Source organism: Bombina bombina, unplaced genomic scaffold (assembly GCF_027579735.1).
Source record: "Bombina bombina isolate aBomBom1 unplaced genomic scaffold, aBomBom1.pri scaffold_791, whole genome shotgun sequence".
Classification (NCBI taxonomy): Eukaryota; Metazoa; Chordata; class Amphibia; order Anura; family Bombinatoridae; genus Bombina; species Bombina bombina.
In genome coordinates, this window is record NW_026511921.1 from 2,501 (window position 1) to 27,931 (window position 25,431).

At 43.0% G+C, this 25,431-nt stretch overlaps 1 protein-coding gene across 1 annotated transcript in view; it reads left to right on the forward strand.

The window, feature by feature from the left end:
* Positions 1 to 25,431, forward strand: part of LOC128644011 (tapasin-related protein) — a 173,972-nt gene that overhangs the window by 572 nt on the left and 147,969 nt on the right. Inside the window, exons 1-2 of the mRNA XM_053696777.1 lie at positions 1 to 856; positions 25,166 to 25,411. The exon at positions 1 to 856 is cut by the window's left edge and continues 572 nt beyond it. Of these exons, the coding sequence (XP_053552752.1) occupies positions 814 to 856; positions 25,166 to 25,411 (289 nt within the window). The 5' untranslated portion in view covers positions 1 to 813. The remainder of the gene's footprint in view (positions 857 to 25,165; positions 25,412 to 25,431) is intronic.

Genomic DNA, 25,431 nt, shown 5'->3' on the forward strand with positions numbered 1-25,431 from the left:
TTTACAGTGTGTGTTTGTGTACAGTGTGTGTTTGTGTGTGCTAAGTGTATAGTGTGTGCTACTGTGTACAGTGTGTGTGCTACTGTTTACAGTGTGTGTTTGTGTATAGTGTGTGTTTGTGTGTGCTAAGTGTATAGTGTGTGCTACTGTGTACAGTGTGTGTGCTACTGTTTACAGTGTGTGTTTGTGTATAGTGTGTGTTTGTGTGTGCTAAGTGTATAGTGTGTGCTACTGTGTACAGTGTGTGTGCTACTGTTTACAGTGTGTGTTTGTGTATAGTGTGTGTTTGTGTGTGCTAAGTGTATAGTGTGTGCTACTGTGTACAGTGTGTGTTTGTGTGTGTGTGTGCTACTGTGTACAGTGTGTGTGCTACTGTTTACAGTGTGTGTTTGTGTGTGCTAAGTGTATAGTGTGTGTGTGCTACTGTGTACAGTGTGTGTGTGTGCTACTGTTTACAGTGTGTGTTTGTGTGTGCTAAGTGTATAGTGTGTGTGTGCTACTGTGTACAGTGTGTGTGCTACTGTTTACAGTGTGTGTTTGTGTTTAGTGTGTGTGTCTGTGTGTGCTGAGTGTATAGTGTGTGTGTGTGTGTGTGTGTGCTGAGTGTATGGTGTATTTCTGCTGAGTGTACAGTGTGTGTGTGTGTGTGTGTTTAGTGTAGTGTACTGTGTGTGTGTGTTTAGTGTACTGTGTGTGTGCGTTTAGTGTACTGTGTGTTTAGTGTACTGTGTGTGTGTGTGTGTGTTTAGTGTACTGTGTGTGTTTAGTGTACTGTGTGTGTGGGTGTTGAGTGTATCTCACCTGACAGACACAATGAAAGAAGGAGCACTACTAATGCTGATATTAACTGTTCACGGTAAGTCAGGGATAACCTGAAAATGCGACTGGGAAGAGAAAGATGGAGGAAGAGAGATGCAGGAGAGGGAGGGGAACAAGTAGAGGGTGAGGCCCACCTGGGAACTGGAATGGGAAAACATAATGAGTTAGTGAATAAAAACTGAGAGACAAGAAGGGGGTTATAGTGGGTGTCCCTGAGGGGTAATGGGGTTATAGTAGGTTCACAGAAGGGGTAAGTGGGTTATATCAGTACACAGGAGGAGTAAGTGGGTTATATCGTACACAGGAGGAGTAAGTGGGTTATATTGGTACACAGGAGGAGTAAGTGGGTTATATCGGTACACAGGAGGAGTAAGTGGGTTATATCGGTACACAGGAGGAGTAAGTGGGTTATATCGTACACAGGAGGAGTAAGTGGGTTATATTGGTACACAGGAGGAGTAAGTGGGTTATATCGGTACACAGGAGGAGTAAGTGGGTTATATCGTATACAGGAGGAGTAAGTGGGTTATATTGGTACACAGGAGGAGTAAGTGGGTTATATCGGTACACAGGAGGGGTAAGGGGTTATATTGGTACACAGAAGGAGTAAGTGGGTTATATCGGTACACAGGAGGAGTAAGTGGGTTATATCTGTACACAGGAGGAGTAAGTGGGTTATATCGGTATACAGTAGGAGTAAGTGGGTTATATCGGTACACAGGAGGGGTAAGGGGTTATATCGGTACACAGGAGGAGTAAGTGGGTTATATTGGTACAAAGGAGGAGTAAGTGGGTTATATCGGTACACAGGAGGAGTTAGTCAGTTATATCGGTACACAGGAGGAGTAAGTGGGTTATATCGGTACACAGGAGGAGTAAGTGGGTTATATCGGTACACAGGAGGAGTAAGTGGGTTATATCGTATACAGGAGGAGTAAGTGGGTTATATCGGTATACAGGAGGAGTAAGTGGTTTATATCGGTACACAGGAGGAGTAAGTGGGTTATATCGGTACACAGGAGGAGTAAGTGGGTTATATCGGTACACAGGACGAGTAAGTGGGTTATATCGGTACACAGGAGGAGTAAGTGGGTTATATCGTATACAGGAGGAGTAAGTGGGTTATATCAGTACACAGGAGGAGTAAGTGGGTTATATCAGTACAAAGGAGGAGTAAGTGGGTTATATCGGTACACAGGAGGAGTAAGTGGGTTATATCGGTACACAGGAGGAGTAAGTGGGTTATATCAGTACACAGGAGGAGTAAGTGGGTTATATCGGTACACAGGAGGGGTAAGTGGGTTATATCGGCATACAGGAGGGGTAAGTGGGTTATATTGGTACACAGGAGGGGTAAGTGGGTTATATCGGCATACAGGAGGAGTAAGTGGGTTATATCGGTACACAGGAGGGGTAAGTGGGTTATATCGGCATACAGGAGGGGTAAGTGGGTTATATCGGTACACAGGAGGGGTAAGTGGGTTATATCGGTACACAGGAGGAGTAAGTGGGTTATATCGGTACACAGGAGGAGTAAGTGGGTTATATCGGTACACAGGAGGAGTAAGTGGGTTATATCGGTACACAGGAGGGGTAAGTGGGTTATATCGGCATACAGGAGGGTAAGTGGGTTATATCGGTACACAGGAGGGGTAAGTGGGTTATATCGGTACACAGGAGGAGTAAGTGGGTTATATCGGTACACAGGAGGAGTAAGTGGGTTATATCGGTATACAGGAGGAGTAAGGGGGTGATATTGGTATACAGGAGGGGTAAGTGGGTTATATCGGTATACAGGAGGGGTAAGTGGGTTATATCAGTGTACAGGAGTTACAGTCCGGAGTTACAGTCCGTTAAAGTTATGTGGTTAGGGGTGTCCAAAACCCCCAGTTCCCAAAGGAGCTCCCCTCTGATAATTCCCACAGCTCTTGTCCTCCCTAGGGGCTGCCAGTCCCCAAAATAGCAGAGCTCTGGGGCAAAGGGTGAGTAAGTGGGTTATATCGGTACACAGGAGGAGTAAGTGGGTTATATCGGTACACAGGACGAGTAAGTGGGTTATATCGGTACACAGGAGGAGTAAGTGGGTTATATCGTATACAGGAGGAGTAAGTGGGTTATATCAATACACAGGAGGAGTAAGTGGGTTATATCAGTACACAGGAGGAGTAAGTGGGTTATATCGGTACACAGGAGGAGTAAGTGGGTTATATCGGTACACAGGAGGAGTAAGTGGGTTATATCGGTACACAGGAGGAGTAAGTGGGTTATATCGGTACACAGGAGGGGTAAGTGGGTTATATCGGCATACAGGAGGGGTAAGTGGGTTATATCGGTACACAGGAGGGGTAAGTGGGTTATATCGGTACACAGGAGGAGTTAGTGGGTTATATCGGTCCACAGGAGGAGTAAGTGGGTTATATCGGTACACAGGAGGAGTAAGTGGGTTATATCGGTATACAGGAGGAGTTAGGGGGTGATATTGATATACAGGACGGGTAAGTGGGTTATATCAGTATACATGAGGGGTAAGTGGGTTATATCAGTGTACAGGAGGGGTAAGGGGTTATATTGGAATACAGGAGGGGTAAGTGGGATATATTGGGTACACAGAAGAGGTAAGATGGTTATATTGGGTACATAGAAGGGGTAGAGGGTTATAATGGTTGTGACGGATACCCCAGATACCCCGACTGGGTAGATCCACCAAACGGAGGAGTAAGGGGTTATATTGGTATACAGGAGGGGTAAGTGGGTTATATCGGTATACAGGAGGAGTAAGTGGGTTATATCGGTACACAGGAGGAGTAAGTGGGTTATATTTGTACACAGGAGGAGTAAGTGGGTTATATTTGTACACAGGAGGAGTAAGTGGGTTATATCAGTACATAGGAGGAGTAAGTGGGTTATATCAGTACACAGGAGGAGTAAGTGGGTTATATTTGTACACAGGAGGAGTAAGTGGGTTATATTTGTACACAGGAGGAGTAAGTAGGTTATATTTGTACACAGGAGGAGTAAGTGGGTTATATTTGTACACAGGAGGAGTAAGTGGGTTAGATCGGTACACAGGAGGAGTAAGTGGGTTCGATCGGTACACAGGAGGAGTAAGGGGGTTATATTGGTATACAGGAGGGGTAAGTGGGTTATATTGGTATACAGGAGGGGTAAGTGGGTTATATCGGTACACAGGAGGGGTAAGTGGGTTATATCAGTGTACAGGAGGGGTAAGGGGTTATATTGGAAAACAGGAGGACTATGTGGGTTATATTTGTACACAGGAGGAGTAAGTGGGTTAGATCGGTACACAGGAGGAGTAAGGGGGTTATATTGGTATACAGGATGAGTAAGGGGGTTATATTGGTACACAGGAGTAGTAAGGGGGTGATATTGGTATACAGGAGGGGTAAGTGGGTTATATCGGTACACAGGAGGAGTTAGTGGGTTATATCGGTACACAGGAGGAGTAAGTGGGTTATATCGGTACACAGGAGGAGTAAGTGGGTTATATCGGTATACAGGAGGAGTTAGGGGGTGATATTGGTATACAGGACGGGTAAGTGGGTTATATCAGTATACATGAGGGGTAAGTGGGTTATATCAGTGTACAGGAGGGGTAAGGGGTTATATTGGAATACAGGAGGGGTAAGTGGGTTATATTGGGTACACAGGAGGAGTTAGTGGGTTATATCGGTACACAGGAGGAGTAAGTGGGTTATATCGGTACACAGGAGGAGTAAGTGGGTTATATCGGTATACAGGAGGAGTTAGGGGGTGATATTGGTATACAGGACGGGTAAGTGGGTTATATCAGTATACATGAGGGGTAAGTGGGTTATATCAGTGTACAGGAGGAGTAAGGGGTTATATTGGTATACAGGAGGGGTAAGTGGGTTATATCGGAATACAGGAGGAGTAAGTGGGTTATATCGGTACACAGGAGGAGTAAGTGGGTTATATTTGTACACAGGAGGAGTAAGTGGGTTATATTTGTACACAGGAGGAGTAAGTGGGTTATATCAGTACATAGGAGGAGTAAGTGGGTTATATCAGTACACAGGAGGAGTAAGTGGGTTATATTTGTACACAGGAGGAGTAAGTGGGTTATATTTGTACACAGGAGGAGTAAGTGGGTTATATTTGTACACAGGAGGAGTAAGTGGGTTATATCAGTACATAGGAGGAGTAAGTGGGTTATATCAGTACACAGGAGGAGTAAGTGGGTTATATTTGTACACAGGAGGAGTAAGTGGGTTATATTTGTACACAGGAGGAGTAAGTAGGTTATATTTGTACACAGGAGGAGTAAGTGGGTTATATTTGTACACAGGAGGAGTAAGTGGGTTAGATCGGTACACAGGAGGAGTAAGTGGGTTAGATCGGTACACAGGAGGAGTAAGGGGGTTATATTGGTATACAGGAGGGGTAAGTGGGTTATATTGGTATACAGGAGGGGTAAGTGGGTTATATCGGTACACAGGAGGGGTAAGTGGGTTATATCAGTGTACAGGAGGGGTAAGGGGTTATATTGGAATACAGGAGGAGTAAGTGGGTTATATTTGTACACAGGAGGAGTAAGTGAGTTAGATCGGTACACAGGAGGAGTAAGGGGGTTATATTGGTATACAGGATGAGTAAGGGGGTTATATTGGTACACAGGAGTAGTAAGGGGGTGATATTGGTATACAGGAGGGGTAAGTGGGTTATATCGGTACACAGGAGGAGTTAGTGGGTTATATCGGTACACAGGAGGAGTAAGTGGGTTATATCGGTACACAGGAGGAGTAAGTGGGTTATATCGGTATACAGGAGGAGTTAGGGGGTGATATTGGTATACAGGACGGGTAAGTGGGTTATATCAGTATACATGAGGGGTAAGTGGGTTATATCAGTGTACAGGAGGGGTAAGGGGTTATATTGGAATACAGGAGGGGTAAGTGGGTTATATTGGGTACACAGAAGAGGTAAGATGGTTATATTGGGTACATAGAAGGGGTAGAGGGTTATAATGGTTGTGACGGATACCCCAGATACCCCGACTGGGTAGATCCACCAAACGAAGGAGTAAGGGGTTATATTGGTATACAGGAGGGGTAAGTGGGTTATATCGGAATACAGGAGGAGTAAGTGGGTTATATCGGTACACAGGAGGAGTAAGTGGGTTATATTTGTACACAGGAGGAGTAAGTGGGTTATATTTGTACACAGGAGGAGTAAGTGGGTTATATCAGTACATAGGAGGAGTAAGTGGGTTATATCAGTACACAGGAGGAGTAAGTGGGTTATATTTGTACACAGGAGGAGTAAGTGGGTTATATTTGTACACAGGAGGAGTAAGTAGGTTATATTTGTACACAGGAGGAGTAAGTGGGTTATATTTGTACACAGGAGGAGTAAGTGGGTTAGATCGGTACACAGGAGGAGTAAGTGGGTTAGATCGGTACACAGGAGGAGTAAGGGGGTTATATTGGTATACAGGAGGGGTAAGTGGGTTATATCGGTACACAGGAGGGGTAAGTGGGTTATATCAGTGTACAGGAGGGGTAAGGGGTTATATTGGTATACAGGAGGGGTAAATGGGTTATATCGGAATACAGGAGGAGTAAGTGGGTTATATCGGTACACAGGAGGAGTAAGTGGGTTATATTTGTACACAGGAGGAGTAAGTGGGTTATATTTGTACACAGGAGGAGTAAGTGGGTTATATCAGTACATAGGAGGAGTAAGTGGGTTATATCAGTACACAGGAGGAGTAAGTGGGTTATATTTGTACACAGGAGGAGTAAGTGGGTTATATTTGTACACAGGAGGAGTAAGTGGGTTATATTTGTACACAGGAGGAGTAAGTGGGTTATATCAGTACATAGGAGGAGTAAGTGGGTTATATCGGTACACAGGAGGAGTAAGTGGGTTATATTTGTACACAGGAGGAGTAAGTGGGTTATATTTGTACACAGGAGGAGTAAGTAGGTTATATTTGTACACAGGAGGAGTAAGTGGGTTATATTTGTACACAGGAGGAGTAAGTGGGTTAGATCGGTACACAGGAGGAGTAAGTGGGTTAGATCGGTACACAGGAGGAGTAAGGGGGTTATATTGGTATACAGGAGGGGTAAGTGGGTTATATTGGTATACAGGAGGGGTAAGTGGGTTATATCGGTACACAGGAGGGGTAAGTGGGTTATATCAGTGTACAGGAGGGGTAAGGGGTTATATTGGAATACAGGAGGAGTAAGTGGGTTATATTTGTACACAGGAGGAGTAAGTGAGTTAGATCGGTACACAGGAGGAGTAAGGGGGTTATATTGGTATACAGGATGAGTAAGGGGGTTATATTGGTACACAGGAGTAGTAAGGGGGTGATATTGGTATACAGGAGGGGTAAGTGGGTTATATCGGTACACAGGAGGAGTTAGTGGGTTATATCGGTACACAGGAGGAGTAAGTGGGTTATATCGGTACACAGGAGGAGTAAGTGGGTTATATCGGTATACAGGAGGAGTTAGGGGGTGATATTGGTATACAGGACGGGTAAGTGGGTTATATCAGTATACATGAGGGGTAAGTGGGTTATATCAGTGTACAGGAGGGGTAAGGGGTTATATTGGAATACAGGAGGGGTAAGTGGGTTATATTGGGTACACAGAAGAGGTAAGATGGTTATATTGGGTACATAGAAGGGGTAGAGGGTTATAATGGTTGTGACGGATACCCCAGATACCCCGACTGGGTAGATCCACCAAACGAAGGAGTAAGGGGTTATATTGGTATACAGGAGGGGTAAGTGGGTTATATCGGAATACAGGAGGAGTAAGTGGGTTATATCGGTACACAGGAGGAGTAAGTGGGTTATATTTGTACACAGGAGGAGTAAGTGGGTTATATTTGTACACAGGAGGAGTAAGTGGGTTATATCAGTACACAGGAGGAGTAAGTGGGTTATATCAGTACACAGGAGGAGTAAGTGGGTTATATTTGTACACAGGAGGAGTAAGTGGGTTATATTTGTACACAGGAGGAGTAAGTGGGTTATATTTGTACACAGGAGGAGTAAGTGGGTTATATTTGTACACAGGAGGAGTAAGTGGGTTAGATCGGTACACAGGAGGAGTAAGTGGGTTAGATCGGTACACAGGAGGAGTAAGGGGGTTATATTGGTATACAGGAGGGGTAAGTGGGTTATATTGGTATACAGGAGGGGTAAGTGGGTTATATCGGTACACAGGAGGGGTAAGTGGGTTATATCAGTGTACAGGAGGGGTAAGGGGTTATATTGGAATACAGGAGGAGTAAGTGGGTTATATTTGTACACAGGAGGAGTAAGTGAGTTAGATCGGTACACAGGAGGAGTAAGGGGGTTATATTGGTATACAGGATGAGTAAGGGGGTTATATTGGTACACAGGAGTAGTAAGGGGGTGATATTGGTATACAGGAGGGGTAAGTGGGTTATATCGGTACACAGGAGGAGTTAGTGGGTTATATCGGTACACAGGAGGAGTAAGTGGGTTATATCGGTACACAGGAGGAGTAAGTGGGTTATATCGGTATACAGGAGGAGTTAGGGGGTGATATTGGTATACAGGACGGGTAAGTGGGTTATATCAGTATACATGAGGGGTAAGTGGGTTATATCAGTGTACAGGAGGGGTAAGGGGTTATATTGGAATACAGGAGGGGTAAGTGGGTTATATTGGGTACACAGAAGAGGTAAGATGGTTATATTGGGTACATAGAAGGGGTAGAGGGTTATAATGGTTGTGACGGATACCCCAGATTCCCCGACTGGGTAGATCCACCAAACGAAGGAGTAAGGGGTTATATTGGTATACAGGAGGGGTAAGTGGGTTATATCGGAATACAGGAGGAGTAAGTGGGTTATATCGGTACACAGGAGGAGTAAGTGGGTTATATTTGTACACAGGAGGAGTAAGTGGGTTATATTTGTACACAGGAGGAGTAAGTGGGTTATATTGGTATACAGGAGGGGTAAGTGGGTTATATCGGTACACAGGAGGGGTAAGTGGGTTATATCAGTGTACAGGAGGGGTAAGGGGTTATATTGGAATACAGGAGGAGTAAGTGGGTTATATTTGTACACAGGAGGAGTAAGTGGGTTAGATCGGTACACAGGAGGAGTAAGGGGGTTATATTGGTATACAGGATGAGTAAGGGGGTTATATTGGTACACAGGAGTAGTAAGGGGGTGATATTGGTATACAGGAGGGGTAAGTGGGTTATATCGGTATACAGGAGGGGTAAGTGGGTTATATCAGTGTACAGGAGGGGTAAGGGGTTATATTGGAATACAGGAGGGGTAAGTGGGTTATATTGGGTACACGGAAGAGGTAAGATGGTTATATTGGGTACATAGGAGGGGTAGGGGGTTATACTAGGTACACAGGAGAGGTAAAATGGTTATATTTTATACATAGAAGGGGTAGAGGGTTATAATGGTTGTGACGGATACCCCAGATACCCCGACTGGGTAGATCCACCAAACGGGTCCTGCTTCCTCCCTGCCGACTGCAGCTATGTAGCTGGCTAATGACCACAGCCTGTAGCCACCCTAATGCCCGACAGCACCAGTACTCAGTGTCCCACCCTGTGTTATGAAAGAGAATATTTAAATGAGGGTTAATGGAACTCAACTGCAGAATAATTAAATATGATGTTTGTTTGCACTAAATCAAATGAAATCTCTATGGGATGAGAGATTTCTATAGATCAGTGTAAGTTAGTCAGTGGTTAGTACTTTTTGTCTGTATATAAGAGTTACACAGAAGGTACTGGAATTAACAAGGTTTGATGACTATGGAATTTAATGAAAAGTTCTCAAGGTAGTTTTTAAATATTATGTGAGTTTGGTAGCTTGAGTAAATCTCACAAGGTTTTTACAAGCAGCTGTAATCCTTTGCGTAAAAGTCAATTCACAATTATAATCCTGATGCTGAATGTAGGTGTTAAGTTATACCTTTAATAATATATCAGCACATACCTGTGAACCTTCACTTCTGTTTGAATGAAGAGAGCTGTAGTGGTGTCACTGTTAAATTGTTGAACTGGAGAGATGAGAATGGCGTCCTGCTGCAGGGAGACTGATTTCAGCTACTGTGTTCCGCGATCGGAACAAACAGGAAGTGACGTAACGGCAGCTCCGAGTTGAGAGAAAGTGCAGCTCCAATTCGCCAATGAAATAATATCGAAGCAGGTAAAGTTTTAACACAGTCACAGAAATTTGGGATAAATGTCTTTACCACTCAGACAGTATGAAGGTTGAAACTTTGCCACAAAAGTTCTTTGGTAGGTGCGGTAATGAGCTGCTGGTTAGTTGAATCTTCTGGGGTAATTTTATATGGAATTCCAGTCTTCAAGGTTAACCTCTGTGATACCAAATTGATTTGTTTAGTCTGTAAATCACTAACATAGAAAGGTTAGCAAAACACGTCTGTTCACTGCAAAGAATCCAAATTACTGAGCAAGGTGCTTTGTTAATTCACCTGCTTTAAAGGAGGAGCATCCAATTAGGTAGAAGACACAGAGTGAACTTAAAGGTACAGTGAGACTTAAAGGTGTAGTAAGAAAATCCTAACATGACCCTCCACTCAAGGACGCTGTTCCACAGCGGTAGGATGAGGACGATCCGGATGTCTACGATGATATAAAGACAACAACCTAGGAGCATTAAGATTTGAGAGTGGTTCCCAGGTGTCATCATCAGCTGAGTAATTTTTCCATCTGACAAGATATTGAAGAACCCCCATATGATACCTTGAGTCCAAAATGGATTCGACCTCGAATTCACCCTCCTGAAGTTCTGGAGCTGTTGAAGGTAGAAGGACTTGTTCGTCTCTGGTCCGAATGTAGGGTTTTAATAAAGAGACATGTATTGTAGGATGAATCTTGATAGTTTTAGGCAAAGACAATCTATAGCATTGTCGTTAATAATTCTTTCTATAGGAAATGGTCCAATGAAAAGACTAGCCAATTTTTTTGAAGGTATTTGAAGTTTCAGATTTTTTGTAGAAAGCCATACAAGATCACCTGTAGCGTATTTAGGTGGAATCCTTCTACAAAGATTGTAATAGTGTTTTTGAACCTCTTGAGATTTCTGAATATTTTCTTTGATGTATTTGAAATTTTCTTGTATAGAGCTAAAGATATCATCAACTAATGGTGAATCGGGACAACCTTGAATTGACATATTGAATTCGGGATGATATGCGTAATTTGCGTAAAAAGGTGTCATCTTTGTGGATGAATTGACTGAATTGTTGTACGCAAATTCTGCCATAGCTAAAAACTTTAACCAATCTGTTTGATGATATGAACAATAACATCTTAGATACTGTTCTAGCCATTGGTTTAGTATCTCTGCTTGTCCATTGGTCTGAGGGTGGAAAGCTGTAGTGAACCGATGATCTATTTGAGTTACATCACATAATTTTGCCCAAAATTTCGAGGTAAATTGCGTACCCCTATCTGTAGTTAGAATAGGGGGAATGCCATGTAATTTTATGATGTTATCGATGAACAAATAAGCTGTTTCAGATGAAGTGGGGAGTTTGTGATATGGAACAAAATGTGCCATTTTAGTAAAGAGATCAATGACAACTAATATGGTATTCTGTTTGTTGGAAATTGGTAAATCAACAATGAAGTCCATGGACACATGTTGCCAAGGTCTTTGAGGTATTGGAAGAGGCATGAGATGGCCGTAGGGTGCCTTCCTTTCAGGTTTAGAAATAGTACAAACTTTACAAGTCTTTACGTAATTCTGTATAGTGGATTTCATGTCAGTCCACCAGAAATTCCTAGATATATGTTCAAGAGTGCGTTGAACACCTGGATGTCCGGAAAGTGGAGAATCATGGGATGACTGTATCAACTTCATTCTCAAATGAGGAGGTAAAAATATTTTAGGTCCATGGTAGTAAATTCCTGATGTTTTAAGAAGATTAGGTAGAGGAGGATTAGGTGTCTTCTTGCAGTATTCTCTCAACTCAGAAACTATAGGAGTAATGAGTCCAATGAAACGATCAGATGGAACTATAGAATTCCTTAGTTGTTGGTTAATTGGTTTCTCTGGACAACGAGATAATGCATCCGCCTTACGATTTTTATCTGCAGGTCTGTAAATGATGTTAAAATTAAATCGGTCAAAATAAAGACTCAAACGTACTTGTCGACCTGAAAGAGTTTTGTTACTTTGCAAATACTGTAAATTTTTATGGTCAGTATATATATTGATAGGTAAAATTGTACCTTCAAGGAGATGACGCCAATGTTCAAGTGAACGACGTATAGCGAGCAATTCGTTATCTCCTATAGCGTAATTTCTTTCTGCAGGTTACATTACCTTTGAATAAAACGAAATAGGATGTAGTGGTTCTGTTAGTGATTTTTGTTGAGAAAGTACAGCTCCAATAGCGAAATCCGAAGAATCTACTTCCAAAGTAAATTGATATTGAGGATTGGGGAATTGTAATATAGGAGCTGTTGTAAATTTGGTTTTTAACAAATTGAATGCTTTGTTAGCCTCAGAGTCCCACCTAAATGTTGTTGTACTTCCAGTTAATTTTGTTAAAGGTTTTACTAATGTAGAAAAGTTTTTAATGAATTTTCTATAATAATTAGAAAAACCTAAGAAGCGCTGTAATTCTTTCTTTGTCTTTGGTTCAGGCCAATCTTTCACGGCTGAGACTTTCTCCTTCTGCATTTGTATACCATTCGGAGCAATGTTGTAACCCAAAAAGGATACTTGGGTTGTGTGGAATTGATACTTTTCAGCTTTCGCAAATAATTTATGTACTCTTAATCTTGAGAGCACCCAGCGAACATGTTTTATATGTTCTTCTTTGGAATTAGAATAAATGAGAATGTCATCGAGGTAAATGACTACGCACACGTCCAATAGATCACGAAAAACATCATTAATAAAATGTTGGAACGTGGCAGGAGCATTACATAGCCCAAATGGCATAACTAGGTATTCAAAAAGGCCATACCTAGTTCTGAATGCCGTTAACCATTCATGACCCTCTTTTATCCGTATAAGATTTTAAGCTCCTCTTAAATCCAGTTTAGAGAATATTTTAGCGTCAGATAACCTTTCAATCATCTCTGGTATAAGAGGTAACGCATAACAGTTTTTTATAGTGACTTTATTTAATTCACGATAATCAATTATTGGTCTAAGAGAGGAGTCCTTGTTACGAACGAAGAACATACCTGCTCCTGCAGGTGATGTGGAGGGTCTAATGAAGCCCTTCTTCAAATTTTCCTCTAAATATTCTTTTAAATGTTCCAGTTCTGGATGGCTTAATGGATATAAGTGCCCCACAGGTATTTTGGCACCAGGTTGAAGCTCTATGGGGCAATCATAATTCCTATGAGGAGGTACATTTTCAGCCTCCGTTTTGCTAAACACATCCTCAAAATCTTTATACTCGTCAGGTAAAACATCAGTATGTATATTAGTATGTAACAAAATTTGACTACGGAAACATGTGTCACTGCAATAATCAGAACCAAATTTTATTTGAAATGGAAACCAAGTAATACTGGGGTTATGAAGTTGTAGCCACTTCAAACCCAGAACTAAAGTAAAATGTGGAGAAGGTAATACATCAAATGAAATCATTTCAATATGACCTGAAATATTCACAAGAATGGGAACTGTCTCTTGAGATATAGGTCCAGAAATCATAGTGGAACCATCTATAACTTTGATAGGAATAAGGACAATCTTTGTTATAAGGGGAATTTTATTCTTAAGACAGAATTGAAGATCAATATAATTTCCAGAAGCTCCTGAATCAATTATGGCATCATCAATCATCAGAAGTTCTTGCTGCAGCTGTAGAGAGAGAGTTAAAGTACAATAAGGATTTGATTTCTTTAATAAAGACTGTGTAGATAAAAATACAAAACTGGACTTAATTTTTATTCTTCATAAGTATAGTACAGTCTTAGACAGTGTGAGAAGGACTGGCGCAATACATGCACAAATTTTTCACTCTCCTGCGCAGTTTCTCTTCCGGGCTAATAGGACCTCTTAAGAATCCTATCTCCATTGCCTCAACTTGTGATTTAGACTGATTAGAAGAGCTGGTTGTAAGTGAAGCCATACTAGGTTTTGGTTTTAAATCAAATGAATATCTTTCTGCCTTTCTCTCCCTAAGGCGACGGTCAATCTGAGTTGCCATTCTCATGAAGCCTTCAAGGGTATTAGGTAATTCTATGCGGGCAAATTCATCCTTGAGTCCCTCTGACAACCCCAAACGAAACTGATTTCGAAGCGCCACTGGGCTCCATAATGAATCCATCGCAAATTGTTTAAAGTCCGTAATGTATTCCTCTACGGGTCTTTTTCCTTGTTTAAGACTCCTCATAGAGGTCTCAGCAGTGAGTTGAATGTCAGTATCTTGAAAAAGTTCATCCATAGATGAGAAAAAAGCATCTAGAGAACCTAGTACAGAATCATCAGTCTCAAAAAACCTGTCTGCCCAATTTCTGGGTTCCCCTCTAAGAAAAGAAATGGTAGTCAACACTTTTACTATCTCAGTGGGGTAAGTTCTAGGTTTCATTAGGAATAATAGATTACATGCGTTCTTAAATTGTCTGTAAGTCTTTCGGTTTCCTGAAAATGGTTCTGGTAGAGAGACTTGAGGCTCAGGGAAATTTTCCATTTGATTATTTTTGATAGCAATAGAATCTCGTATAACATTTCTTAATGCAACATGCAACATTTTCCACTTGTAAATCATGTAACCCTTGAGATAGTTGATCCACTTTTTGTGATAAATTGTAAACAATTTGTGGTAATTCTGCTGGTTCCATTTTAAATCTTTTGGCTCAGTAATATGTTATGAAAGAGAATATTTAAATGAGGGTTAATGGAACTCAACTGCAGAATAATTAAATATGATGTTTGTTTGCACTAAGCACAAGCAGCTGTAATCCTTTGCGTAAAAGTCAATTCACAATTATAATCCTGATGCTGAATGTAGGTGTTAAGTTATACCTTTAATAATATATCAGCACATACCTGTGAACCTTCACTTCTGTTTGAATGAAGAGAGCTGCAGTGGTGTCACTGTTAAATTGTTGAACCGGAGAGATGAGAATGGCGTCCTGCTGCAGGGAGACTGATTTCAGCTACTGTGTTCCGCGATCGGAACAAACAGGAAGTGATGTAACGGCAGCTCCGAGTTGAGAGAAAGTGCAGCTCCAATTCGGCAATGAAATAATATCGAAGCAGGTAAAGTTTTAACACAGTCACAGACATTTGGGATAAATGTCTTTACCACTCAGACAGTATGAAGGTTGAAACTTTGCCACAAAAGTTCTTTGGTAGGTGCGGTAATGAGCTGCTGGTTAGTTGAATCTTCTGGGGTAATTTTATATGGAATTCCAGTCTTCAAGGTTAACCTCTGTGATACCAAATTGATTTGTTTAGTCTGTAAATCTAACATAGAAAGGTTAGCAAAACACGTCTGTTCACTGCAAAGAATCCAAATTACTGAGCAAGGTGCTTTGTTAATTCACCTGCTTTAAAGGAGGAGCATCCAATTAGGTAGAAGACACAGAGTGAACTTAAAGGTACAGTGAGACTTAAAGGTGTAGTAAGAAAATCCTAACACCCTGTGGCAGACTCCAGCTACCCAGACTGGGTAGCTCTGCCAGAGGGTCCTTCCTTTGCCTGGAACAGGCTGCTATGTAGCCCAGGAAAGTGATTTTAGCTGGAGCCCACCCAAATAACTAGACAGACAAGCATTCAGGTGAAAAATAGAACTGATTTTATTGAAAACACACACTCCTTTTATACCGACAGCTCATCATGATAACACAAAGGACAATCCCAAAATTTTCCCGCCATTCCCGCCCCTCCAGACGGCCCGGCACCTCCATAGGAGCCACAGTCTCACATAATCCCAATACCTAGGGGTGGCAGTTTTGGGGTGATCCCTTTGGAGTGGCAGCACTTAAATTAAGTTATTTTAAAGCTCTCAGTCCCCAGATGCCACAGTCCAAAAATCAGCATGATTCGTTACTGGGGACCGGAGTTACAGTCCGTTAAAGTTATGTGGTTAGGGGTGTCCAAAAACCCCAGTTCCCAAAGGAGCTCCCCTCTGATAATTCCCACAGATCTTGTCCTCCCTAGGGGCTGCCAATCCCCAAAATAGCAGAGCTCTGGGGCAAAGGGCTGCTGGAGCGACCAGGGGTTAGCGGGTGTCCTGCTGTCCTGTGGCCGACCGGGAGTTCCAGAAGCCCGGCCAGTCTGAGAGGAGTTAGGCGGGTGTCCGTTGTGAGGCGGCCAACTGGGAGTTCCAGGAGCCTGGCCAGCCTAGGAGGGTTTTCCTGGTAATACACCAGCTCTTCACAAAACAAGCAAACAAAAGCTTCCAGAGATTGTGGTTGATCTGAGGAGCCCAAAACCACTGAGAAACAACAGGGGTGAGGTTGTAGGGGGGGGTTGGAGGTAGCCTTAGCTGTCTGGTATCCATGACATCTCCCCCCCGCTCCAGTTCAGCAGACCCGGCTAGACCCTTAACGGGTCGGCCTGGGGCTGTCCGACGGTGGCCCTCCACTTCTCGGTTGCTTGGAGAGGTTATCCCATCTCTCCTGAGCTTGGGGCATCCAGGGGGTTCCTGCTGACGTTTATACCCTGGGCGCAGGGATAGTCACATAAGGCAACGTCCCAAACAAGTTTTCTAAGGCCGGCTCCAAAACAATTGCTGTCCCACAAGTTCCAGTGTCCTTAAGTTCCATGGCCATACTGCCTCTCTCTGTGACACTCTGTTTAGTACCAGCTGACCCACCCACAAACAAAGCTAGTGCTGGTTTCCCAGCTGTATTCACACTCCAGACCGGAGGGGGAGGTTGCTCCTTGGTGGGGCAGGTAAAGCTTGGGTGCCCAAACATGTGGCACCAACTGTATACACTTTTATCCTCCTTACCCAATGCAACGCCTGCCCTCAGTGAGAAATACTCCGGGACAAGAAAAGGGTAGAGACCCTGCCAAGCTACTGAGGGGAGAGTCCGTCTGTCTCTTCTCCCGAGTAGGAGATCTACCGCTGGGGAGGGAGGTCTGCTACCTCCGCTCCGTGGGAAACTGTGCTGCCGCTGGGGAGAGAGACCAACTGTCTCCTCTCCCAGAAAGGGATTCGGCCGCCGGGGAGAGATATTGATACCCGTCTCTCCCTGCAAGGGCTTGTCTGTAAGGGGAGGGAGGACAACTACCTCCACTCCTGAAGAATGGATCTGCCGCTGGGGAGAGAGACCGACTGTCTCCTCTCCCAGAAAGGGGTTCTGCCTACGGGGAGGGAGGACGACTACCTCCGCTCCCAGGGGATGGCTCTGCCGCTGGGGAGAGAGACCGACTGTCTGCTCTCCTGGCTCCTGGCTCTGCCGCTGGGGAGAGAGACCGACTGTTTCCTCTCCCGGGAAGGGTTCTGTTTATGGGGAGGGAGGACGACTACCTCCGCTCCCAGGGGATGGCTCTGCCGCTGGTGGAGAGAGACCGACTGTCTTATCTCCCAGGAAGGGGTTCTGTTTACGGGGAGGGAGGACGACTACTTCCACTCCCAGGGGATGGCTCTGCCGCTGGGGAGAGAGAACGACTGTCTTCTCTCCCGGCTCCAGGCTCTGCCGCTGGGGAGAATTATTGACATTCATCTCTCCCTGCAAGGGGTTCTCTGTAAGGGGAGGGAGGACGACTACCTCCGCTCCTGGGTTTCCTGGAGCTGTTACAGGTGCTGGGCAGAGCCCGGCGGCTCTCTGCCCTGTTGCCAGCGCTTCTGCTGGGGTGGCTCCCTTGTCCAAGTCTATAAGCTTGGGGCCAGGCTGCTGATCTGTATCTAGCAGCTCGTCGTCTCTTATGCTCTGTTGCCACTCATCTGAGGCCAACCTCCATGATTCCCAGAGTGCTGCACCACAGCTCTGTGCAGACTCCATGGCATGCTGCAGAACTCGGTCCAGCAGCCTCTTGTATGCCTTTTCCAGTTCCCATTCTTGGACAATAAGCGATACCATATCGGATACCAGCCAGGGTACCCCCGAGAGATCCAACAGCTGCTCTCGGGAGAGGTAAATATTTGTTACTCTTAGTTTCGCCCCGCTCCCAAATTCTGGGTCTTCTGTCAACTTTTCCAATAGTAACCCAGGGCCGCCGTAGCCAAAGCCCTCTATGGAGGAGCAATCCTCCAGTCATGGCCGTACTTGCATAGCGAGCCATCGGAGGTTCCGATAGCCATCCTCCACCCACATCTCTGCCCAAACCAGTCGATCTAGTTCCGATAGCCATTCCTACATGGGCTGCTCTCCCAGGAAAAGCACTCGCAAGTCCCACTGGACCCAGTACCTCTCATCTGTGCACCAGCACTCAGTGTCCCACCCTGTGGCAGACTCCAGCTACCCCAACTGGGTAGCTCTGCCAGAGGGTCCTTCCTTTGCCTGGAACAGGCTGCTATGTAGCCCAGGAAAGTGATTTTTAGCTGGAGCCCACCCAAGTAACTAGACAGACTAGCAGTCCGGTGAAAAATAGAACTGATTTTATTGAAAACACACACTCCTTTTATACCGACAGCTCATCATGATAACACAAAGGACAATCCCACAATTTTCCCGCCATTCCCGCCCCTCCAGACGGCCCGGCACCTCCATAGGAGCCACAGTCTCACATAATCCCAATACCTAGGGGTGGCGTTTTCGGGGTGATCCCGTTGGAGCAGCAGCACTTCCAGGAAGTCATTTTAAAGCTCTGTCCCCAGATGCCACAGTCCAAAAATCTGCATGATTCGTTACTGGGGACCGGAGTTACAGTCTGTTGAAGTTATGTGGTTAGGAGTGTCCAAAACCCCCGGTTCCCAAAGGAGCTCCCCTCTGATAATTCCCACAGCTCTTGTCCTCCCTAGGGGCTACCAATCCCCAAAAGAGCGGAGCTCTGGGGCAAAGGGCTGCTGGAGTGACCAGGGGTTAGCGGGTATCCTGTGGCCGACCGGGAGTTCCAGGAGCCCGGCCAGCCTAGGAGGATTTTCCTGGAAATACACCAGCTCTTCACAAAACAAGCAAACAAAAGCTTCCAGAGATTGTGGTTGCTCTGAGGAGCCCAAAACCACTGAGAAACAACAGGGGTGAGGTTGTAGGGGGGGGGGGTTGGGGGTAGCCTTAGCTGTCTGGTATCCGTGACAATGGTTACACAGGATGGGTAAGTATGCTGGTATATTTGAGGGGTAAGTTTATTTTATTGATACAAGTGAGGGTTGTCAGTTGGTTATATTGGGTAAGCAGAATGGTAAGAAGTTATATATTGGACACACAGGAGTGTAAATAGGGTTTTATTGGCTATGTAGGAGGTTTAATTTGGCTATATTAGGTACACTGGAGGGTAGGAGAGGATTAGTAGACAGGAGGGATGAGTTTTATTACTACACGGAAGGGGTATGGTGTTATATTGGGTATGTAGGATGTTTAAGCTGGTTATAATGGTACACAGGAGGTTAAGGAGGACTATATTATGTACACAGGAGAGTAGATGAGGATTTATTAGTAGACAGGAGAGGTGAGTCTTATTAGTACACGGGTGGGGAGAAAGGGTTTTATATTGGGTACACATGAGGGGTAAGGGGTTATATTAAGTACACATGAGGGGTAAGGGGTGATATTAGGTACACAGGAGGGGTAAGGGATTATATTAAGTACACATGAGGGGTAAGGGGTTATATTAAGTACACAGGAGGGGTAAGGGGTGATATTAAGTACACATGAGGGGTAATGGATTATATTGGATACACAGGAGGGGTAAGGGGTTATATTGGATACACAGGAGGTTTAAGGGGTTATATTAGGTACACAGGAGGGGTAAGGGGTTATATTAAGTACACAGTGTTTCTGTGTTATATAAGTGCTCAAAACAAATATATGATCTGACAGTCTAGATGCTTGTTCACAATGTATCCATAAGAGTAATTATTGCAATAAAAAACACTGTTGCAAATTGTTTTGGTAATTCTTCCGTGTTTTAGATTACAGATAAAGAGCCCATAAGAAAGCGCAATGCCAAAAGAAACAATCTTTAGTCTTGCTGTCAGTACTTTTTAGCAATCCGGAGATATATTAGATCACAGTACCTTTAGATAGAATCTTTTTAGCACCTCTCTCCTCTCCGTTGGCGTTCCAACTGTTAGTGGATCAGCTGTGAGGTCACATGGGCTTCATGGACGAATGATAGTCTTTTTTTTAATTAAGTGTGCGCACTATATTCCTCGATGAATCCTTCACACAGCTCCTCTCGCTGTTCTACTACTAACCTCGGTTTCTTTATTTCAAACAGCAGGTTTAGGTGCAGCGGTCCTGGGTGCCGGATATAAACAATATGGTTGTGAGCTGTAAGGTTGGATCGACGCGTATCGGCTTCCACGAAGCCTTTCTCAAGATGGAAGCCGATACGTGTCGATCCAACCTTACAGCTCACAACCATATTGTTTATATCCGGCACCCAGGACCGCTGCACCTAAACCTGCTGTTTGAAATAAAGAAACCGAGGTTAGTAGTAGAACAGCGAGAGGAGCTGTGTGAAGGATTCATCGAGGAATATAGTGCGCACACTTAATTAAAAAAAAGACTCTATCATTCGTCCATGAAACCCATGTGACCTCACAGCTGATCCACTAACAGTTGGAACGCCAACGGAGAGGAGAGAGGTGCTAAAAAGATTCTATTTAAAGGTACTGTGATCTAATATATCTCCGGATTGCTAAAAAGTACTGACAGCAAGACTAAAGATTGTTTCTTTTGGCATTGCGCTTTCTTATGGGCTCTTTATCTGTAATCTGAAACACGGAAGAATTACCAAAACAATTTGCAACAGTGTTTTTTATTGCAATAATTACGCTTATGGATACATTGTGAACAAGCGCCTAGACTGTCAGATCATATATTTATATAACACAGAAACACTGGGATTTTCAAAACGCTCTAACAAGTACCAGCATTTACCCTTATCTCAACCCAGCTATTACATTCATTATGTTTCATGTCATTTTGAAGTTACCCTCTGTGACATTTTATAGTCGTTTTTAAGCATTTTTTATTCTAGCCTTTTGAAGCGTCTGAGTTATTATCGAATATTCAACACCGGTGTTTTTTTACTATTTTATTTTATTGATTTTCTAGGATGAATTACAGTCCTGTATGAATTTTGTGTACATATTTGCTTATATCTATGTTTATTAAACTAGTTATTTATACCTAATCAGTTTTGTATGATCTAATTGATAACATCCAAGTTTGCCTGTTTATCTTATGAAGTTCACGCAGGGGTAGTTCTCAGTCCCTAGGGACCCCTTCTTTTTGCTAGATCCAGTTTTTACTTGAAGGATTTACCCAAGATTATCATTTCTCTCATTGGTTACTCTATTATCAGATAGAAGTTTTTATTTTAAACGTTTTTGTGTATTAGCACTTAGGAGACATCAATTTATATGTTTTTTTTCACCTAGATAGAATTTGGTCGATTTAGAACTGTTACTAGGAGCCTTATCTACATCAACTATACATCGTTATATTTTAATTAAATAACACATCACTTACCTATTTTTATCACATCAACTAATGATTTATATTTTGTATATATATTTTTTTCATATACTTTCATCCAATTAATTCACCTAAGTTTATGTCTAATTAATCAACTGTTCATCACTCACAGGACTAAACTTTCTAGGAAGTATTACACTAAGTTAGTTATTATTAGATTTCTACTAATAAGGAATATCACTATTAAATTTACACTATCTAGCAACTTTTTGAAATATCCAGATTGCTTTTTAGCGCCCCTTTCATACCTTTTTTATCTCTTTAAAACATTTTGCAGTCAATTGTGAGAAGACTACACTAGCAAAGGAGACTATATCTGGAGTGAGGTGTAAAGTTAATAACTTTTTTGTATTTTATGTTGGTACACAGCAGGGGTAAGAAGTTATATTTGGTACACTGAAGGGGTAAGGGGTGATATTAAGTACACAGGAGGGGTAAGGGGTTATATTAAGTACACAGGAGGGGTAAGGGGTGATATTAAGTACACTGAAGGGGTAAGGGGTGATATTAAGTACACTGAAGGGGTAAGGGGTGATATTAAGTACACAGGAGGGGTAAGGGGTGATATTAAGTACACAGGAGGGGTAAGGGGTGATATTAAGTACACATGAGGGGTAAGGGGTTATATTAAGTACACATGAGGGGTAAGGGGTTATATTGGATACACAGGAGGGGTAAGGGGTTATATTGGATACACAGGAGGGGTAAGGGGTTATATTAAGTACACATGAGGGGTAAGGGGTTATATTAAGTACACAGGAGGGGTAAGGGATTATATTAAGTACACAGGAGGGGTAAGGGGTTATATTAAGTACACAGGAGGGGTAAGGGGTGATATTAGGTACACAGGAGGGGTAAGGGATTATATTAAGTACACAGGAGGGGTAAGGGATTATATTAAGTACACAGGAGGGGTAAGGGATTATATTAAGTACATATGAGGGGTAAGGGATTATATTAAGTACACATGAGGGGTAAGGGGTTATATTAAGTACACATGAGGGGTAAGGGGTTATATTGGATACACAGGAGGGGTAAGGGGTTATATTAAGTACACTGAAGGGGTAAGGGGTGATATTAAGTACACAGGAGGGGTAAGGGATTATATTAAGTACACATGAGGGGTAAGGGGTTATATTGGATACACAGGAGGGGTAAGGGGTTATATTAAGTACACTGAAGGGGTAAGGGGTGATATTAAGTACACAGGAGGGGTAAGGGATTATATTAAGTACACATGAGGGGTAAGGGGTTATATTGGATACACAGGAGGGGTAAGGGGTTATATTAAGTACACTGAAGGGGTAAGTGGTGATATTAAGTACACAGGAGGGGTAAGGGATTATATTAAGTACACATGAGGGGTAAGGGGTTATATTGGATACACAGGAGGGGTAAGGGGTTATAGTGGGTACACAGGAGGGGTAAGGGGTTATATTAAGTACACAGGAGGGGTAAGGGGTTATATTGGATACACAGGAGGGGTAAGGGGTTATAATAAGTACACATGAAGGGTAAGGGGTTATATTAAGTACACATGAGGGGTAAGGGGTTATATTGGATACACAGGAGGGATAAGGGGTTATATTGGATACACAGGAGGGGTAAGGGGTTATATTAAGTACATATGAGGGGTAAGGGATTATATTAAGTACACGGGAGGGGTAAGGGGTTATATTGGATACACAGGAGGGGTAAGGGGTTATATTAAGTACACAGGAGGGGTAAGGGGTTATATTGGGTACACAGGAGGGGTAAGGGATTATATTAAGTACACAGGAGGGGTAAAGGGTTATATTAAGTACACAGGAGGGGTAAGGGGTTATATTAAGTACACAGGAGGGGTAAGGGGTTATATTAAGTACACAGGAGGGGTAAGGGGTTATAGTGGGTACACAGGAGGGGTAAGGGGTTATATTAAGTACACAGGAGGGGTAAGGGGTTATATTGGGTACACATGAGGGGTAAGGGATTATATTAAGTACACATGAGGGGTAATGGATTATATTAAGTACACAGGAGGGGTAAGGGGTTATAGTGGGTACACAGGAGGGGTAAGGTGTTATATTAAGTACACATGAGGGGTTATATTAGGTACACAGGAGGGGTAAGGGGTTATATTAAGTACACATGAGGGGTAAGGGGTTATATTGGATACACAGGAGGGGTAAGGGGTTATATTGGATACACAGGAGGGGTAAGGGGTTATATTAAGTACACATGAGGGGTAAGGGGTTATATTAAGTGCACAGGAGGGGTAAGGGGTTATATTAAGTACACAGGAGGGGAAAGGGGTTATATTGGATACACAGGAGGGGTAAGGGATTATATTGGGTACACAGGAGGGGTAATGGGTTATATTTGTACAAAGGAGGGGTAAGGGATTTTATTTGGTATGCATGGGGGGTACATTTTATATTAGGTACACAGGAGAGATATACAGTGATAATTGGTGCACAAGAGGGTAGATGTGTTATATTGAGTTTAGATGAGGGTAGGCGGTAAAATCATTTACACAGGAGGGATAAGTGTGTCATTTTGGGTACATAAGAGGGTACAGGTGTTATATTGGATACAGAGGAAGGTAGGGGTTTTTAACTGGTTATATAGGAGGGGTAAGTGGGTTTATATTTGGTACATAAGAGGGTAGGGGTAATATCAGGTACACAGGAGGGGTAAGGGGATTATATTGGGTACACATGAGAGGTAAGGTTATATAGGGTAAACTTGATGGGTAAGTGTGTTATATTGGGTACATAGGAGGGTAGGGTGTTATGTTGGGTACACAGAAGGATGGGGGTAATATCGGGTATACTGTAGGGGCAAGTGGGTTATATTGGGTACATAGGAGGGTAGGGGGTTATATTGAGTGCACAGATTGGTAGGTAGTAATGGGTACACAGTATGGGTAAAGGGACTATCATGGGTATAGTGGAGGGGTAAGTGGGTTATATTGGATACACAGCAGGGTAGGGGGTTATGTTAGGTACACAGGAGGGTAGGGGGTAATATCAGGTATACTGGAGGGGTTAGTGGGTTATATTGGGTACATAGGAGTGTAGGGGGTAATATCAGGTGTACTGGAGGGGTTAGCGGGTTATATTGGGTACATAGGAGGGTAGGGGGTAATATCAGGTATACTGGAGGGGTCAGTGGGTTATATTGGGTACATAGGAGGGTAGGGGGTAATATCAGGTATACTGGAGGGGTAAGTGGGTTATATTGGGTATACAGGAAGGGTAATTGGGTTATATAAGGTACACAGGAGGGGTAAGTGGGTTATATTGGGTAGTTTCAGTTGTTACTAGGTAAATTTGGAAGCAATTAAAAACAATTATTAAATTTCTGAAACTGAAACTAATTAAATTTTAAATAGCTTAAAATTTGAGTTCTAATCAGTTGACTTGGAGCAAATCCTTTACAACCAACCAGAAAGTTAATGCATTTCGGCAGCCGGGTTGGTGTAAGCTGGGTTGGTTCCAAATTGGTCCAGGTCAAATTTTTTTTTTTAATTGTCAACTGTTGTGACTGGCTGAAAACAACCCGATATTAATATTTTTAAAAACAGTTGAAAAGTTTGTTAAAAAAAAAAAAAAAAAAAAAAAATTGGCAATGGAGGTGCATGAAGAACCCTCAAGGTTGTTAAACAGAACGAGGGTGAGGTGAATATTTAAATTCACACAAAATGTAAGTTTCTTGTGTGACAAAAAGATGGGGTTATTGGATAGGATGTACTTTTGTTGTTGCAGGTATCAGGTTTTCTAGTTCAGACACATCTGATGTGGAGAGAGCAGTTGATATTGTGCTGCCCTGTATCTATGTGTTAATGGGTGATGGGGAAGAAGAAGGTAAAGCCGGAGGTCTTGCCCTCTCAAAAGAACGAGTAACACTCGTTCTGCGGAGCCTAACAGTGATAGGAAAAGAGGAAGAGCTGGAAACCATCACAACCTATCAACTCACAGAAGACACAACAACTCGAGTTATCCAAGTTTCAGGTGTGGTACAGCAACGTCTC